The following is a 19127-nucleotide window of genomic DNA, read 5'->3' on the forward strand; positions in this document are numbered from 1 at the left end:
CCATCGGGAAGAAGTGGAGAGGGGGAAAAGAGGGTTGGTTCCGATGAAGAATAAATAGTTCTTTCGAACATTAGTTTTGTGAAGGGAGGGTCTGATTTTCTGATAAAATTTAGAAAATAAATAAAATGAAGATGTCCAAGTCCAAACAGCTTCTCAATCATTTAAAATAAAGATAAATTTCTGAATGCCTCCCAATGCTACTGAGTGGTTACCATATTATTCATGCATTTATATAAGTAAATCTGACCGCACATATGGATTAACGAAATTATCATACTATCCGGTAACTTGTATTTGTTACAGTCCATAGTATCATATATTCATGTGTGTGTGTGTGTGTGTGAGAGAGAGAGAGAGAGAGAGAGAGAGAGAGAGAGAGATGAGCAAAAACAGTAGTGTGAATCTGCGACCATGTCCTTTAATCACTTTCTAATCTTCCCATTGGATATATCCAATTGTGTTTGCAAGGAGGAAACTATCAAAAGCAGGTAAAGGCGTTAGGTACAAAGGCCTCCTTACCGTCTGAAATAATTACAATGGTTATGGAGAGTACCTAAACAAAAATAGCACTCAAGAAGAGCATAAAGAGAAAAGATGAAAAGATACAGTCTGTAAAATCGGCTTGGGTTGGGGGAAAATTAACCCGTTGGAAGAGGTGTCTTTCTATGTTTGGTGGGAGAGCAGACCAGGAGTGATGTTTATGCCTCATCAATTTTCCTGGTATGTTGCGTGTTGCGCTAGAGTGAAGGTTAAATAAAAGAATGTCATCCATCATCACCTTTATGTTACTGTGTAGTCACACTTTTTGCGAGGTTCCGAGGTTGATCAACGTCAAATCCCCGAAGAACAGTGAGATGATAAGCCAGTAACTGCCAGCAAAGATTAGAGATTAAAAAGATATGGCTAGATATCTAGTAGTGAATCAGAAAAACAAAACAAACAAGTTGGAAACTTAGCAGATAGGAATTATTTATCTGTTGATTCATTTTTTAATAAAAAGGTCCTTCTCACAGCTAAAGAATTCAAAAGGAACATTGAAACCACATTCAGGAAGATAAAGAGCTTGGCGGTAGTTTCTTGCTTCTCCTTGGCTCGGTATAAACACATGAAGTTTTTATTGCTTTAACGGAACTAAAGGGCTGCAAATACTGGGGGACGTTATGCATTAACAATCTAAAGAACTTGCAAGATGCTACAACATTGTGGAACTTTGTTATGAAATCTTTAGGAAAAGTCAATTTCCTAAATACATGCTCAAAGAAAGAATGATGCTTGGGTGACTGGCTTGAAATCAACTGCATCCTGTCCAGAATCATGGCCAAGTGCATAGCACCAAGCTGATTTTAGGTGAATGTAGTGTCTTAACAAGTTGGGATGTCTCCTAAATTTTTCATTATCATTTGGAGCTAAAAATGTGATCGACCCAACACTGGAGAATGTAGAACTTTGTGAAAGAAAAGAAATTGTAAGGAGAACCAAGACATACCTGCAGTGGTATAATATTGACCACAGGTTGAAGACAGTCCTCAACCTGAGGCACTTCAATAACTCTGCACGAACCACTTGGGCACACTAATGAAGCATCCCCCTTGGAACACATCACTATCAGGCGACCTTTACGTGCATGAAGTTGTTGGATGACAGATTGCTGCTTGCTGAGTAAGATGAACAAAAAAATGGAAAGGCACAATTGGTCATCAACCCACTTAGTATGCAACCACAAAAAATCTGATACAGTTCCAATATATGCAGAAGTCGGGAAATAAAACAAGCATTATAAGTACCAATTATAATTAAGGTGTGGGAGGAAAATCTTAAATTGACAATCATGAAAAGAAGTTGAAACCTGAAGCAAGCATCACGTGTAGCAATAACAACTATAGGAAGAGTTTCATCTACTAAAGCCAATGGTCCATGTTTCATTTCCCCTGCAAGTATTCCTTCACTGTGCATAAGTGCTACCTCTTTTACTTTCAGAGCACCTTCCAGCGCTGTTGCATAGTTATAGCCCCGGCCAAACAAAAGAAGCGAATGTTCATCCATCAACAATTTCGCAAGGTCCTTCATCTCGTCATCTAGTTTTAGCATCTCGTTGACTTTATCTGCAAACAAGCCACAAAAGTTATTTCTGTAGCATACTTTGCAGGATCAACGGGCCAATATCTCAGAACTAGACTTGCTTTGGTGTGTCTTGTTTTTAAAGAAAGCCCTGGTTTCATCAGACCACTTCTTAATCAACAGTGTCGTTAACTATTATTCACTGTGTATCTCAAGCATGATCTGTTGCTACACTTTTGGACGGTTTGAATCATATCCAATTAAAACAACAGAGAAGAAGGGTCTTCAGATTGTTTAAATATCAAACAAAACTGATATGCCTGATGATATAGTGAAGTCTAAAATAAGGAGAGTCTACAACAACATACTTGGCAAATCAAATAAACCATCAATGATAGCTTCCCTCCTTGGTTTACTCAATAACGAGTCATCTCCGACTGCTAAAGCCATCATGGTCATCACTACTATTTGACTGGTGTATGCCTGTTCAGTTGGGTGGTCTAGTTCAGTGAAACAATAGAAGCAAGAAAATAGATGCATATCAAGAAAAAGAAAAACAGAAAACAAAAAAGAGAGAGACCTTAGTACTAGCAACTCCAATCTCAGCGCCAGCATTTATGTGGATACCACAATGTGTATTCCTGGCGATGGCACTGCCTACAGTGTTTGTTATACCAACACATAGTGCACCATTCTCTTTGGCATATTCAAGAGCAAGGAGCGTGTCTGCAGTTTCTCCTGATTGACTGACAAATACTGCAGTATCCTCTCTATATATTGGGCCTTGTCTGTCCAACAGATCACTTGCGATTTCCATGGTAACAGGAACACCTTTTTCACAAGAAAATGCTTAGTTAACAAAACAACCCAGAAGAACCACATAAATGATTGCTTATGTTTTGATTCATTAATAGCAATAAAGTACAAAATTACCTGAAAGCGCTTCCAAAAATGGCCTAGCTGCTAATGCTGCATTGTAGCTTGTACCACAACCAATGAAAACAATACGACGGCTCCGCCTAATTGTTTTCAGGTGATCCTTAAGTCCACCCAAAAGAACACCCTTTGCCTTGCCTGGCCCATCTTGTATAAGCCTTCCGCGCATTGTTGTCCTTAGAGACTCTGGCTGTTCATGAATCTCCTTTTGCATAAAATGCTCATAATTCCCCTTTTTTATTTGTTCAACTTCCATCTCCAGAACAGACAGTGCTCTTTGGACTGAAGCAGGTCGTGGAGGGCCACCAGCAACTTTGGCCTTGTCAGAGTCATACTTGAGAATAGAAATACCTCCATCCTAACAAGCATATTTATTCAAATGGATATTTAATATACAGCTTTAACATGTAAAAAAAGGCATGCAAGGTCACTAACAATATATGGCAGCACTAAAGTAACCCCTAAAGTGAGTGGTGCTCCCATAACTTAGATCAGAGTAGAGTGTTGCAAATAAACATAGAATATGATAAGGATGTGAAAATTGATAAATGCAAAACACCTTGAGATGTACAACTTCATCATCCTCAATAACCAAGACCTTCTTTGTATGTTCAATCAGTGCATTTGCATCACTTGAGAAAAATAGTTCTTTCGGATTGTCATTCTTTGTAAGGAATTTGCCGCCATGAAATGGGGTTCCACCCTTTACATCCTCCTTGGATTCCTGCCACATAGTCATCAATAATTAGGAAATATAAGTCAAGTGCCAGGATGTACATATGTATTTAAAATACACACACACATTATATATATATATATATATATATATATTTTCTTGCACATTATAGGGATATTTTCTGCCTTCTTTTCATCCATTTATGTAGTTCTGATCTGTGTCTGTCCTTATGAGTGCTGCTCCTTGTATATTTAGACTCCAGTTTCATTATTAATGCAGTAAAATTGAATAATTTGTTCCTTTATCCTTCCTCTCTTGTTTTATGGTACCAGAGGTAGAAATATCCAAATCAGAGAGCACTTGTCATCATAAAATCTGCAACTTGGTGAGTCTTTTAATCTGATTCTGCACATGCTTCTGTTCTGACATCAAGAAGCTAACATCAACATCTGAAATCAATAGTCTTGGATTGAGCTGAAATTTTTCAGGCACTTGCATAAAAAAATGGATGGTTGGGCTTCTTCAGCTAACTATCAGCTTTCCAGACTTGGTCTGATTTAAGTGATTGCGGTGCTTGCAAAATCTTGCTTAGACAGATCATATTCCTTTGATCTGACCTGTACTCCACCTAGATGAGTTGCTTTGTCCAAAACTAGTAGATGGTGTACTCAGAAATTACATTGTTGCTATATGGAGCCTGGGGCTACTATTCTTTTCACTTGAATTGGTCACCTATGAGAGCTTCCTGGTGAACATATATATGCAAGTGTTTTCTTGTTTATCGTCACCACATTATGTTAAACTATTTCCAGAGTGAATCTGGCATAGTTGTTGACTGAAATGGCATTTTGTACGAGATATCCAGTGTGAAAGTAGGCAAAGTTTTTTATTGGCAAATAGGGGCTTTCCAAGTGCATGTCCAAGTACTTATAACTTCTTGGCTATTAATCTCTATAAGCACTGTTTTGTTTTGATAGATTCATTAGTTCTGCACCAAAGCACTTGGCACACATGAGCTTGAGGCACAACTTAGTACCATAAATGCAGCACATATACCGTCAGCCACACTCATGACAAGCAACTGGTAACTCCAACTGGGATCCAAAAAGACTCATATTAGCCTCAAGGTGGCCTTGATAGCCAATGAACTTTTTATAGGTCATACATGTTCACCTTTACATATAAAACATAAAATCAGAAGAAATAAAGATAAATTTTCTAGAAATGAAAATCCATGACCAATAAGATAAGTAATTTTCAGGAATTGCAGATTTCCTATGATTAGCAGCTTCAATTTCCCCAAACCATACCAAGATATGTAATTGCTGGATTATACCAAAAAACCTACTTTCAATTGTACTGGAAAAGCTTACTTTCAGCCCAAGAAGTAAAGGACTCCCACGTTTGCATGCAATCAACTCATTCGGGTAGTGTGGGCTCTTGAATATTAGTGCATATGCTCCTTCAAGCTGCCTCATGACTTCCAAAACAACTTGACTGAAGGTGACTGGCTGGTCAGCTGCAGGAAAAAAGTTTTAAAGATATTCCTATTTCGGTGGAAAGTTAAATCAATACTAAAGATTAAGAAGCCAAAACACATACATGCACACAGGATTTTACCAAAGACAAAGAAAATCACCTTGTTCCGATAACTTGTCAAAGACAAACTTTGCCAGCTTTGGAATAACTTCAGTATCTGTATCTGATTCAAATTCGAACCCATGTCGAACCAGTGTTTCCTTCAAAACCTGATGATATGGAAATGAAGGCTCAGAACCAAGTGAAATTGGTAATCTATCTTAAATAAAATTAGTTCTAGGAAAGCCACAGAGAATCTGAAAAGGACCAAAATGTCAAAGCAGTACGAGTGTAATGTTCCATTCTTTTAAATGGTAGGCAGTAGTAGTTCATGGAAATAAAAGAATAAAAGAATAAAAGTGGAGGATAATTCGTGACTCACGACACATGAGTAATATTTGGAAATTAGTTGGACCCATGGGCTTAGCTATTGCATGAAAAAGTAATTGAAGTTAGTATCAACCGATCTTTTGTTGAGTAATATAACTAAAATTTCTGTCGACATTTTGAATCCATCCCCTCTAGACTCTAAATCCTTACTTTCCGTTTAAACACTTCATTTTAAGTTACTATTTTATAAAGTAACTCCATTACGCATTTTTACATCAAGTATAAACTAACTTCTGCAACTTATAAAGCTGTAACCAATGTTTTCATATATTTCTTGAAAATGTTTAATTGTTACCAGTCATGGTGAATGGTGATGTTGATAAAAAAGTAAAGTCTATATACATTGTAATCTTGTAGACAAATTATTAACATATTTGTACTTTTTCTGTATATATAAAGACTATCTCTACAATGGTATATCAACTGGGAGTTTAGAGTCTTTAAAAAAGTTAAAGAAAAAGGTTGTAAGTTAATGTACTAATAGAATAATGTTTTGATTTTTCAAACATTTCAAATTTAAGATAAAAAGGTTAAGCTTCCTCTGAGGTTTCTGATTTTTTCCAGTTTTGCTTCTTTGTCCTTTCTTGGTTCCCGGTTGACACAAGCCTAAAAAGCCATCGTTTTCCCATTTCCATTTCCCTTTGCAGCAACTTTGTTACATAGTATGTCACAAGAAACTCAATGCTTGGACAGCTGTTGTTAAGCCATTCCCAGCAACCTTATAATGGCAATCAAATCTTGGGATGTGGATGAACATGCATACATCGTCTCCAAATTGCACCCATCTCATATCCCATGGGGAAGTGGGTTTTGGAGGATACTAGTTAGCTTTGATAACTTTAAGTGGTACTAAGCAGAATGGTGATTAATTATAAATAGCTAGTTGTATACCATGTAGTTGGTAATGATCCCGTTGTGAACAACTAAGAATTCATGCCCTTCTCCTGATGACTGTGGATGACTATTCCGTGGTGATGGTGGCCCATGTGTTGCCCATCGTGTGTGAGCAATGCCCGCATGAATGGAGAATATCTGATCCAATTTCAAATTTGTTGCATCTACCTCTACAAACCCAGAGTTAGAAAAAATGATAAATAATGAGTGTTTGTAACAACCAAATTAACCAACAACAGGATGTGTAGAAGAAACTAAAACTTTGAATTTATTATTACTCAAGTGTTAACAAACAAGCACAGATCACAAACTGCTTTCTCAAAAAATAAGGAAAATAAAATAAGAGTACACGTGAAATTTATAAATGATCAGAAAAGCAAAAGAAAAATCGCATGAGAATAAAGGAATTTAAGATTCCAGTCACTGAAATCAATCACACACATGCACGCACATACACATACACCCATGCATGCATGCATACGCGCACACTCTCACCCCCACAGAGGATGTCTTTGGTGTGGCTGTTGCACACGATTTTAGTGTAATGAGTAAAATCTAATTGCTCCAGTAATCCGATTGCAGAAAATGTATTTGTCATGGCTTTGAACCAACGAATTTAGACATTAAAATATATTTTAAATAAACAATAAAAAAAATGAAAGATTCAGATTGCACCACAATATAACTATAAAAGAAAATGCTTTCCACATCCAAATTGTTAGATGAAAGGCATGAATTGACCACATGGACCACGCTAAACCCATCACTACTATCTGATCTACTTGAAAATGCCTGAATAGGTGAGGTTCCACTCGTTGATACCTTATGCAAATTTGCACCAGAGACTTGTACATAATATATCAGTCGACGCCCAAATGATTTCCCAAATATTTTGTAATAAGCAGAAAATGCTATAACCAATCAATCTGACAACCAAATAAAAAAAAAAAAAAAACGAAATCCTAATCTCATCACCTTCATCATGCAAGTTCCACGGAACAACAGCTCATGAATTAAAATTAAGCAAGCAAACATCACAAATCGCAATCCAAATCAAGATCTAAACGATCAACCAAATGAAGAAAAGCTGCCAAACTGGAAGGGCGTCCAAGAGCTCGAACCTTCATATACGGATCGAACGAGGTGGTCGATCTTCCCTTCCTGCCGGAAAACAAGGGGGACCGGAGAATTGGCCGGGAAATTGGGTCGGAGATCTTCAACCAGGACGAAATCCGAGTCGATCGAGATGCCGGCCGAGTCGTAACCTCGGTACTCCAGGCGACGAAGGCCATTGAAGAGGAGCTCCAGGATATGCCTCCTCTCACGAGGGACGTTGTAGTTGAGGTAGGCGAAGATACCGCACATTTTTCCTCCTCCGATCGGAGAATTAAGAATTGGCGATCTCTCGAAAGGAGGGAAAAAGGGTTACCCTCCTCCTCCTTATTCTTCTTCTTCAATGGAGACGAAGGAAGGAGGAGACGCGGGAGACGAAGGGGGCGAGGAGGCGCGTTTCTTTTTTCTCTTTCCCTCAAAAAGGGAGAGGGGAAGGAATGCGGACGTTTCCTACGAAAAGGACGCCGAGTCGCCGACTTTGAATTTTTTAAATCTCTTATATTCCGGAAAGGACCTTGCTTTTCCTTGGAAACATCGGTAATCATGACTTGATTTTATAGCACGATATAACGGTTAGGGACGGATGGCCCAACGGGTCAAGCCGACCGGGTTCACCATGGGTCGGGTCTGGATCAACATTTTAGGTTCTGACCTGTTAGTTATGGGGACTAAACCCGGCCCTTTATATACATGGGCCGGGCTTGAGTCGGCTCACGCGCTATCGGTCTGATCTGATGAGCCTGAGCTACTTAACTATTTTTTTAATAATATAAAAACTAAAAAAAATAGTTGGCTACATCATTACTTGGTAACTATTAGTGTTTACATAATTAATTGTATTAATTTTATGAAAACTAAAAAGATAGCTTGTTGGGCACATGAAAAGTTGTTAACTTCTATTTACCTAATTAGTTACATTAATTTTTAAACTGAGTGCATGGGACAGATAGTTTATTTAAAGAACTAAGGTTTTTGGCATTTTCTCCTCATGTCTTTATCACTTTCACCATGCAAACTGCAAACGCTCCTTCATCAAATAACTGATACAAAGACTAGAATTCAAGATGATGCTTTATGTTATTTTGGAAAATTGATGTTGACTTATTAGTTTAAATGCTACGCCATGAACAAAATATTTTGTTATGAACTTGATTTGGATACTTTGAACATTATCAGATGTGAAATTCTGAATTTTATGTTTTTATTTAATTTATTTCTTTTAGTATTCTATTTATGAAATTCTTTCTGCAAATGGGTTTGGATCGGGATGAACCGACATACTGAACATTGGGCCAATTGGCTGGATCATGGGTTGTTCTTCAGGCCTGAGCCCATTAAAAATTGGGTCAAAACTCAACCCGTTAGTAAATGGGTCAGGCTACACTTAAAACCTGATCTCACCCCTTAACAGTTAGGCGTTTGAAGGGAAATGTGTGTTTGGATTCACTAACCCCCGAGCAACATGCAGGTAGGATTTGGGCTGTGATTTTGGATGGATATCTGACCCAAGCCGGCTTACCCTAATGTTTTCTTGTATATCTTTACGTTAAAAAAAAATCTAAATGCCACCTAAAATATGTGGTTTGGGCTTGGAATTCTATCTTGTGGGTCCGACTTAACTCAAATCTGAGTGGTTGTTATTTGAACAGGGTTTGGGTGCACCTTGATGGGTCAGATACCCGAACCATTCACGGCCCCCATGTCAAAAAGCCAAGTCTATTACAGGTCTGAAACCATCAAACTAAACCATGGACCTACAAAATTATTCACAAGTCCAGTCCAGGTCCAAAGCCATGAAACCAAAACCAGGACAATATTGATTTCCAAACAACCCTACAAGAATATTCCCGATCTTCCCACCCACTTAGCCGATGGGTCCTATAGAATTGGACCTGAACCTAGACCGAACCCGACGAAGCCATCAAAGAGGGTACCGTGATGCACGAGTTTTTTCACAAGCTACGTCACAAAGACACGAGTACAATTCAGCATGTGACAGTGACACCTCTATTGGACGCACAAGTTCAAAATTCTTAGGAAAAAAAAAACAGGACGCCAGGATACAAATTTTTTTAATTAATAAAATAACTATTTCTTGCAATTTCAATATTAAAAAATGCGTTTCTTCAGACAGTCTTAACTGATACAAGTATTAAAAAATATCAAAATAATAGTCCGTACTTGTCAGTGTTCGAGTGTTTCTGATTGTTTTACCAAGGACACTCGGCTAAAATAGCGTGTCAATGTGACAAAGCTCGTAGTAGAGCAAACGGCTCAGATGAAGAATAGTGATTGAATATCACACAATTTTCGAAAACGTTGCCCATTTGGGGATATTTTGTCAACCGTGTGAAATGATCGAAATATCAGGATATTCCTTTTATACTTGAAATATAATGAGTTTTCCACGATATTAAAATTTTTATCAGTATATTAAAACTGTTTATTTTCACCCAATATTTTCCCCCAGAAAAAGCACGGAAAAAGAAGCCTCAAGTTTCTCAAGGGATATTGTCTAGCAGCAATTTTTGCCGTTTAAAACTTTTGTCAGGAGTCCGGATCACATGAGCCAACTAGGGATGGCAATGGACCTGCCCCGCCCTGCCTCAACACCTCCTTAGGCAGACCACCCACAATGGAAACTATGGAAAAGTGAGTCAAGTGTGTAAAATGAGAGCTGCTTTACACGAGAAAAGCAGCTCCAATGTTTGTGTTGCAATCTGGAGCCCACAGAAATGGCACAGGCACCAATGCATTTCTGCAAAAGGGCCCTAAGGGCCTGTTTGCTCATCAAAGAAACTGAATCCTCAGAGAAAGCATATCCTCAAGGATTTTGGTTCCTTTCATTTGCTTTAAACAAGAATTAAAACACCACGTTTGTTCCATGGGGAGGAAAAGTGGCATGGATCAACTTTCTAGTGTTCGCAACTGCACCATAGAAAAGTTGGGACTAATTGTTGGATCTCTTCTTATTTCATCTATGCTGAACTGTGAACAGGCCATACCTTTTCAATATAGTTCCACGAGCCCTACAAATCATCAGCATAGATCATCATCTCATGTTGTTAACGGCTATATCTCAGTCATATCATAACTGATCAACATTTATGCATAGATCATAACTCTGGTTCGAGCAAGTTCTAGATGGAAGTGAATATTTACATACAGACTCTTCATTGGATGACCAATTAATTGACAGAAGTTAACTGCTAGCATATCATGATTTGAAATTTTGTAACAGCTTTGGCTGAAGTTCATATAAAGTATACCCAAGATTTTCAGATAGACACAGGGTATTTGTATTTTGTGTGCAGCTTTGTCTTGTATCGTATCTGGAATTTGTGTCTGATGGTTTGAGAGGTGGAGAAACCCAGCCATTAATTCAAGATGTATATGTTTGTGAACTACTAGTAACATTTGAGTGTTCATTATATTCTACTAAGGGCATCAATTTTGGTAAAAAAAAATATCAAATATCAACCTAAGAAAGTCATTTTCTCTTTTTAAAACAAATATTCATCAAGTGAACACCTTTACAAACCAACAAAACAGCAAAAATGAAAGAACCAAAATTCACAATCCATGAATCAAAGCACAGACAAGGTTACCTTATGTGACCTTCCCATCAATACAAAGGCACCAACGTTTATATCAGAAAAACTACCAGAGAGAAACTCTGTTCTGTAATTTCAGAATATCCATACCACCCGGTAGGTGAACCCTTAGTTCTTGAGATGTCTCCCCCATTACAGCTCTTTTAGCAAATTTCAGAGAGGTGGGACACAACACAGAAAAACAGAAAAGAAAAGAACGGGAAAATCATATCCAAACTCAACAAACACCAAACAAATTATCTGTAACTCTCTATCCCCTCCCCCCACCCTCCCCCCTCCATAGAAATGAGATCCACAAATGAGACGAGGAACTCGTTTATTTGGTCTCTGTAATTACACGTTTTTTACAACTTTGCACGGAAAACAGGTGTTTTCCGTGACAAGCAAACGAGCCTTAAGAGTTCTCTTCCTTTTCCACTCTCAGCGAAACCTTCCCCCCCCCCCCCCCCCCCCCTCACCACACACACACACCCCTGCCATCGCCATTTTCACGCTGACCAATGAACAAGTGAAATTTTCAAACAAGCTCCTGCTAATTTTTTTCTTTTTGTTTCCTAGACAGACCCATGTTTTCAAAAGTTTTAGAGCCATCCCTTTCACAAAATACACAGAGAAAAATCGAAGTTAGGCTCATGGTCAAAATGTATGTGGAATACCAATTTAACCTTAATTTGGGAAAGTACTCATCTGAGTTGATGAAACTCATACTCCTGAATCAGGCACCCGTTCCAAAAGACCTCTCAAAATGCCATTTTGGAAACATTAGTCTGCTGTTCAGATATCAGGTAAAAGTCGGGTCACTGTGCCGTGGGGAACTTTTGCTACCAAAAATAGGGCTCGGGATTCAGTTCAGATAGCCAAGCTAGCCAATGCTAAACGTAGTCCTCGCTCTCAAAGATGAATTCCCGACCAAATCAATATTGCTCAAATCCTGGTGAGTTCTCTGAATCATCACCAACCAAAACCAGCCTAAGGGAGTAAATGAATCACCTGATGCAACAAAGTTGTCAGAATGAAGGAGTGGGCATGGCTAAAGGATCCTGGGACATAACATTCTTGTGTATTTTTCCATTAAGAATGGCAATGACACTGAAGAAATCACCATCCTCGTGTAATTTTGCATTAAGAATAGTATATGAAGGTGTAAAATGCAAGAGTGAACTGGAGTATCCTTGTGGTGTAGGTCTCAAGTCGAAATGAATAGCACAAGCCAACATCCAAGAGAGTAGCACGGCATGCACCACAAACAACAGAGAAGACTAAGCAAGTGCCCAATATGCACATGCCTTCCATGCACAAAAAGGAAATAGCAACTGCAGGGGTACCTGCAAGTTAGGGATGAAGAAAATGGAGCATTTTAGCATTCCACAGCCAGAAATGTGGAAGCAGAGATTAGCATCATATCTAGAGGCCCTGCATCTCAAAACATGGGGTTCTTGGGTCCAAATCCAAACCCACCTCAGCCAAAACGATACAATGTCATGTACAGGAGGACTCGGCAGAGAGCCATAAACCACAAGATACGCAGGTCATGTTTCACATATATCAAGCTCAAGAATGTGTTCAATTAGGCTCTATGGGAAACCACAATAAACTATTTCTAGAAGTTGATATTTCTTCTACAAAATACATACTATAAACATAAAGTCTTTAGGCACTGTCAGACATTAATTGTACAGGAAAAAACTATCCACGAGATTCATCAGATGAAACAACGCTCTTATCAGGAGAGCCATAAGTCAAAATCCTTATCTACCGCCACAGGAAAGAAGAAACTGCAAAAATAAGAGAGAATACCTCAATATTAGAGTACAGTGCATGATCCTACCGGAGCAAAATGCAAGGACTGGAAAAGAAATAATATAAACCATACCAGGCAGGTACAAATGATCTTAGATGACCATATACTACAATGAAAAAAGATATTAAAAAAGCCTTACAAATTAATCAACCTATAACAGGTAAAAAAATATTAAACATTTGCAAACCATTCATACAACTATCACCATATCTGCAGCTATAAGATTGCAAAAGCAACATGAAATAAGATAGAAAAATGAATGATGAAACCCTTTGCTAGAACCTTTTAAAGTATAACAGGTACATTGGCTTCTCTCCTTCCAAACCCACCACATTACGAAAGAGCCATGAATTGTGCACCATCATGGTCACTACGAAACAAGGAGTTGCAGAAGATCTTGGCCACATTTAGAAACCTAAAAGACACTGTTTCATACCAGGAAAGTGAATGCACTCATAGGCAAATTGAAATTTTGCAAAGAACTGGTGTGCCAACACCTCTGCCATGGCCCGTTGGTTCCCAATTTGATGGTGACCCATGTGGCAAAAACCATGTGGGTCCACTGGTGATAGGATCAAGATAACTATGGGCATCTGAGGAACACGCTCAACCCCAGAAATCTGTTTACTTGGAAAATTTCCCATGGTCTGAAATCTTTCAGTCAAGTCTCATAGTTCTCAAAGTCGAACATAAGCTTATAACTTTCTAATATAGGCCACTAAAAATGAATGAAAAAGGAAATAATGTCAAATTTCTATTGCTGTTGTTTTTGGCACATGTGCATATTATGAACAGCCAACCCTTTGGGGCAGTCTTCCACAACAAATAAACCACCCTATCTCTTCAAAAATTCCAATAGGTCTAGCAAATCTAGGAATCTAACATAAATACCCTTAGTTGTGTATCATAACATAGACCGTTAGATCCTTGGGGAGTGCCTGATGGGATAAGACATCACAGAAAAGTTTTCAATTGAGAAGTAGGCCAAGCAGAGCATCACCAAAAAGTCTTCCAAGACAAATCTGAAACAAACTGTTTAACATGTCATGTATAACAAAACAATATAACATGTTTTTAGGTAATACACACACACACACACACACAGATGACCAAGTTTCAATAGTTTTTCTAAATCAACATGCATATTTAAGGGGTCATGCGCTAAAAATAATAAAATAGTAACAGCAGCAACAACAGTAACAACAAAAATAATCATCTCATATTCATAACACTTGTTTTCTTGAATCCATTAAATCCGTTGAGGATGACATTTGTAATAACTACATTTTAGCTATATTCACAGGTAGAGATCCCACGCTTTCTAGCCCATGCAGATAATATCTAATTGGATCTTCAAGACCAAAACTGGTAAAACAATTTCATAAAATTGCATTTTAAGCATACTAACTATATCTTTTCACAACTGCTGCAAAACTTTTGCATGTCAGAAGCACAAGAATAAAAGCTAACTGAAATGCAAATTCATGTATATGTTTCCCAAGAACAATCTTTGGATCAATTGAAAAGGCTTTCAAGCGACACATGCTGACCTATGTCACATAGGTGCAGGTGCGGATACGGGTGCGGATGTGGCACTTAAAAACTTGAGTGCGGGGTGCAGTATATATATATATATATATATATAGTTTTAAGTAAACACTATGTGTGTGCATTTATGTATTTATAAATATAATATAGATAAAACTGGACTTGGTTAGGGTTAACTGAGTCTACTTTTGGACAGAAATGGACCTGAGCGTGGTTGACTTCACCTGACACAAACGAAGCCATGTCCAAGTGTCGCACCCACATGGGTGCAGGTGCGGGTGCAGGTGCCCTGTTAGAAGAGTCTGTGTTACATAGATGCTGACCATCTAATGATTCTACTTCCCTTTTTAAATAAAGATACATGCTTCCAACACATTCACACAAAAAGACAGTGAACCATGTATTATGGGCCACCAAATTGTCATACTAAATTTGTGGATGCATCATTCCAAAATTATGACCTCTAACCCTAAGAAGGGTGTTGCTTTCATTTTCGTTCTTTTTCTTTTTCTTTTTCTTTTTTTTCTTTTTTTTTTTTTTTGTGTGTGTGTGTGGGGGGGGAATAATAATAGGGTTTGCTGAGATGGGGGTACTCACAGTCTCCACAGGACATGCAAAACAGGAGCCTCGTGCTTGAACAATTTCACTGACTCCATTCTAGCCAAAATACCCTTTGCAATTGCTTACTCCACAGAGACATGACCTCCTCCTGTTCCCTTTTCCAGGTTGAGCTTTGCTTGTTCCATAGTCATATGTCAACTCTGTCATTGGAGGAATATTTTTTGTTGCAAAGAACATAATATGAGGACTGGTTTCATCATTATGGTCATATAAAACAGGCTGCCAAAATACATTAGGAGAACAGCTATGGTTCATAAACCGAGATACGTTCCCAGACTTCTTCGCATCTATGACAATTAGTAATGATTCAAAATCCTGGTTATGCTTAGCAGGCCTTGGTTCTCCAAGTAGCTCATACATACCATCCCACTCCAACAAATTCTCCCTATCACGGCTAGCATCAAAGATATACTCATCATCATAGTTCTCATCATCTATTTTATTCCTGGATATAACATCACCTATATACTCACAAATAAAGCTCCCTGCTCTGATGAGGTCCCACGAACGAAGACCCCAGCCCCTGTTCTCTGTCTTGAAAATCTCAAAGTGAAACTTTACCCCATTTTGAGATACCCTGTTGCGGCAATTAGGGGCACATGGACAATTTGGACTGCACTCGTATATAACAGGTTTCCGACTCACAAGAATCCTATTAGCTGTATAAGGAAATTCACCATTATTAAGTTGAGTACAATTGCATCCCATGTTACTAGGGAGGCATGCATTTTTGCATTTGCATCCAGATATTGGCTTCATCAAGCTGATGGCCTTCTCATACTTGACTCTGGATATGTAAAAAAAATTAGGAGGATTCTTCTCGTCATCAACTTCATTCACTAGGCAGACAGGAGTATTCTCCATTCCTACAGAAAGATCAGCAAGGATGGCACCCTCTCTAGATGCAGGATTCTCCTTCCATCTCTGAGCTCGTTTCCAGATCAAGCTTCCAAGAATAGGCTGTCCGGGTATCCGAACCAATTTGTACTTAAAGACACCAAAGCCTCCCTTCCCCTTGTCAATCCAAGACTCCTGAATCTTATAGAGGCCATCGTAGATATACACCTTCCCAGTTGGAAAACTTGGATCCTTAACACCACGTGTCACCCTTATCTCTACAGAATGACGCAAGCTACGATCCAAAGCCAGGTTACCCCTTTCAAGCTTTTGATCTTGTAGTTTTCCATCCTTGCTACTGCTACCACCTTGGCCACTGTATATTAGAACATCTCCATCATCAACATCACCCTCATAGCCGCCAGAAGACACTATGCTTATAGCAACTGGATCTTCAACTTCGCCAAACTTCGCAACCATGTAATCAATCCCGGCCATACTTGGTGCATGGAGACCAACCAGACACATCTCTAACCTAAAGTAAAACATATCACCAATATAAACTCCAGGAACACTCCCTATCCTCCTTTCAGTGTTTACTTTGAGTGCTTTGGATGTCATAATAGTTGAAGCTTTTGAGTCGGGACGGTTATTACCAATGCCCGCAGTTGCTGTTATGTGTGAATCATGTGTTTGGCTGATCCTGCGCTTTATCGCATCATATATCATCAGTATCCTCTCGACCGACTCCCTATCAGTAAGGTTGGACGTGACATCCTCAGGAATCTCCACCTTGTTTTTACTCTTCTTGCCACTGGAAGCCTTTTGCTTCTTCCTGCTGCTTTCACTAGTCCCTGCAAGCATGCTGCTGCTCTTACTAGCATAAGCAGACCCTTTTCTGTTTTCAACGACAGGTGGAGAAGGAGTGTTGATATCAACTCTTTTTGAGGAAGCTTTTCTGCTGTTGCCCTCTGCTTTCTCTATTGTGCTCAAAGAATTGTTTTTCTCATTGGTGGCCTTTCTTTTAGAAGAACGCGGAACATTTGCAGATGCTGCTGCCTTGGAGGGCTGCCTGCGGCTAGAAGCCTGTGGTTTTGGGGTTGAATCAGCAGGTCCATCCACATCAATAGCATCATGTTCTTCTGCAAGGGGCGTAACTGGTTGAGGAATCGTTGGTTGTGAAGGTGTTTGAGCAGCAGGAGGGACTGAGGCAGGATAAGATGGAGGAGCACCGGATGGGTAAGATGGGGGAGCACCGGGTGGGTAAGGCATGTATGGGTTGAAACACATGAAGGGAACGTTGCCCGGAGGTGCATACCCGGGCATTGACATGAAAGGATGCGGAGCCATAGGACTTAATGTCCGCAGAGGCTTCACATCCAACACAGCCGAATTGGAAATAGGTGGGACAGGGGAAGTTGGGAAGCCATTAGATCCTATGGCTTCCATCTAACTCACTCGAACTAGAACAAAACAGAAACCGCTTATGCCCTACTAAGCGACTGAAACCCAGAATAGCTCGAACAAAGAAGACCATGCACCAACCTGGTTTTCACAACAAACCAAGAGAATTCAAGCTGCAGAGAAGTTTAAAGATCACAAACTAAACAACTATATACAGAAGTACACAGAAAATCCACCTCAAGACCAGAAAAAGGCACAAACTTTGACGAATTTATACAGAAGAACCGGCACCAAGGAAGAGCACGACGACAGCTTAACGTGGAACAACCACGAAATACAGAGCTTACCGTTACAAAACAAAATATAAGATAAATCACTCTAGACCTAAGCAGTTGGACAGCGAAACGTTTGCGGAGATTAACAGTACAAACCCATGCAGACGCCTCTAAAATTACAGACCTACAGTATTTCAAGAGAAACAAAAACCCTACGTACAATTTCTAGGATTGGAGGCAGGAAAAGGAGGAAGCCAAAACCTTAGAATTCTCATGCAAGGTTCCACCCCTCACAGAAGGCACAGAGCCGCAGGTCCTGCTCTTGAAGAAGTTCAACCAAGAGGCTCGTAGCCACGAAAGATAGCAAGAGTGATTAATCGAAAAGCGAGGGAGAAAAAAAGACGATCCGAGTGGAAACCGTAAAAGATCTACCGAGATAAGAATACAACAAAATCGATACTACAAAAAACCGATACGAGGAAAGCGTGATTAGGGCACAGACTCGCAGAACTCAACCAGCCATCGACCTGCAACAACAACACCAAGAAAAAGAGAGATCGCCGTAAGCCTAAACTTTTATATGAAGAACGCCGATCCAAAAGGAGATTTACACCAAAAAACCCTAAAAAACCATCAAAACTCTGATAAATCCCCAAAAAGAAATCCGGAAAAGCTTAAATAAAGCAAAATCTTTCAGAAATGCAATGTCGATGACGCTGAAAACACAGAAATGCTACGAAATCACAAATCAAAGGCGAGAAAAAAAATATGATTTCAGCAAACTTTTGTGAAAAGAAATGACAAGAATCGCAAAGAAGATACACTGAAATTATGCACGAAAGGAGGTGCAGAAACCCTAGAAAATTAAAGAGAAATGCAGAAACCCTAAAAAAACGAAAGAGAACACTAACCAGAGAAATACAGAGTGGAAGAACTCGATTCTCGCCCTTCGCTCAAACACGGAAAAGAAGGGGAAGCAAAAGAATAATTATTATCTTTTGAGGGTTCTGTCCCATTCACAACCTTTACCAAACGGGGTGAAAAGGAGAAAAAAAGAAATGAAAATAAATGCGACCAAAGCGAGAGATTTACGCAGGAAGATGGACAGGTTGCAAGAACTAGAGAGCGGCGCCATGCACATCGTTCATCTCAAGATGAACGGCCTAAGAAGCCTCGTAGGTTGTGATGACCCCAAACCATGCCGTTCATCTTGTATGGATTGACGGCGAAGGAGACGGCTCGGAAACAGTGGGTTTTCGAAATACCCTTTCTGTGCCAAAATCTCGCCAATGAGATCTCATCGCAATGTTGTCAGTATCGGTATCGGCTCTGTATCGTTTGGCCAACGATTCCGTTCGATAGTATCGATACTCAAGTGAATC

The 19127-nt window shown here is 39.3% G+C and overlaps 2 protein-coding genes across 3 annotated transcripts; both read right to left on the reverse strand.

The window, feature by feature from the left end:
• Nucleotides 1-414: 414 nt before the first annotated feature.
• Nucleotides 415-8052, reverse strand: LOC149826885 (glutamine--fructose-6-phosphate aminotransferase [isomerizing] 1-like). Of its 2 annotated transcripts, XM_090019019.1 has the most exons (11): nucleotides 7654-8052; nucleotides 6530-6702; nucleotides 5310-5418; nucleotides 5044-5189; nucleotides 3554-3718; nucleotides 2992-3352; nucleotides 2639-2889; nucleotides 2427-2541; nucleotides 1847-2102; nucleotides 1487-1655; nucleotides 415-869 (listed from the first exon to the last, which is right to left on the reverse strand). In XM_090019019.1, the coding sequence occupies exons 1-11, from the start codon at nucleotides 7895-7897 to the stop codon at nucleotides 786-788; spliced, it is 2073 nt and encodes a 690-aa protein (XP_089875145.1). In that variant the 5' UTR covers nucleotides 7898-8052; the 3' UTR covers nucleotides 415-785. The 2 variants fall into 2 exon arrangements, with proteins under 2 accessions (XP_089875145.1, XP_089875146.1); XM_090019020.1 differs by lacking the exon at nucleotides 415-869 and having other exon boundaries at nucleotides 1490-1655; nucleotides 1963-2102.
• A 4720-nt stretch (nucleotides 8053-12772) lies between these two features.
• LOC149826886 (histone-lysine N-methyltransferase, H3 lysine-9 specific SUVH1-like) lies at nucleotides 12773-18784 on the reverse strand. The gene is made up of 3 exons (XM_090019024.1): nucleotides 18657-18784; nucleotides 15206-18272; nucleotides 12773-13034 (listed from the first exon to the last, which is right to left on the reverse strand). Exon 2 carries the CDS (start codon nucleotides 17513-17515, stop codon nucleotides 15266-15268), a length of 2250 nt encoding a protein of 749 aa, XP_089875150.1. The 5' UTR covers nucleotides 17516-18272; nucleotides 18657-18784; the 3' UTR covers nucleotides 12773-13034; nucleotides 15206-15265.
• Nucleotides 18785-19127: the final 343 nt, after the last annotated feature.

Source organism: Nuphar pumila, chromosome 10 (genome assembly GCF_984573655.1).
Source record: "Nuphar pumila chromosome 10, dmNupPumi1.hap1.1, whole genome shotgun sequence".
NCBI lineage: Eukaryota > Viridiplantae > Streptophyta > Magnoliopsida > Nymphaeales > Nymphaeaceae > Nuphar > Nuphar pumila.

Bases quoted from the DNA above. Each gene is read 5' to 3' on its own strand.
- LOC149826885 (XM_090019019.1), bottom strand. From the start codon at position 7,897: ATGTGCGGTATCTTCGCCTACCTCAACTACAACGTCCCTCGTGAGAGG. The intron at 5,190-5,309 runs GTGATTTTCTTT...TTTTTCCTGCAG, and splicing joins TGACAAGTTATCGGAACAAG to CTGACCAGCCAGTCACCTTC. The intron at 3,719-5,043 runs GTAAGCTTTTCC...ACTATGTGGCAG, and splicing joins CTTTACTTCTTGGGCTGAAA to GAATCCAAGGAGGATGTAAA.
- LOC149826886 (XM_090019024.1), bottom strand. From the start codon at position 17,515: ATGGAAGCCATAGGATCTAATGGCTTCCCAACTTCCCCTGTCCCACCT.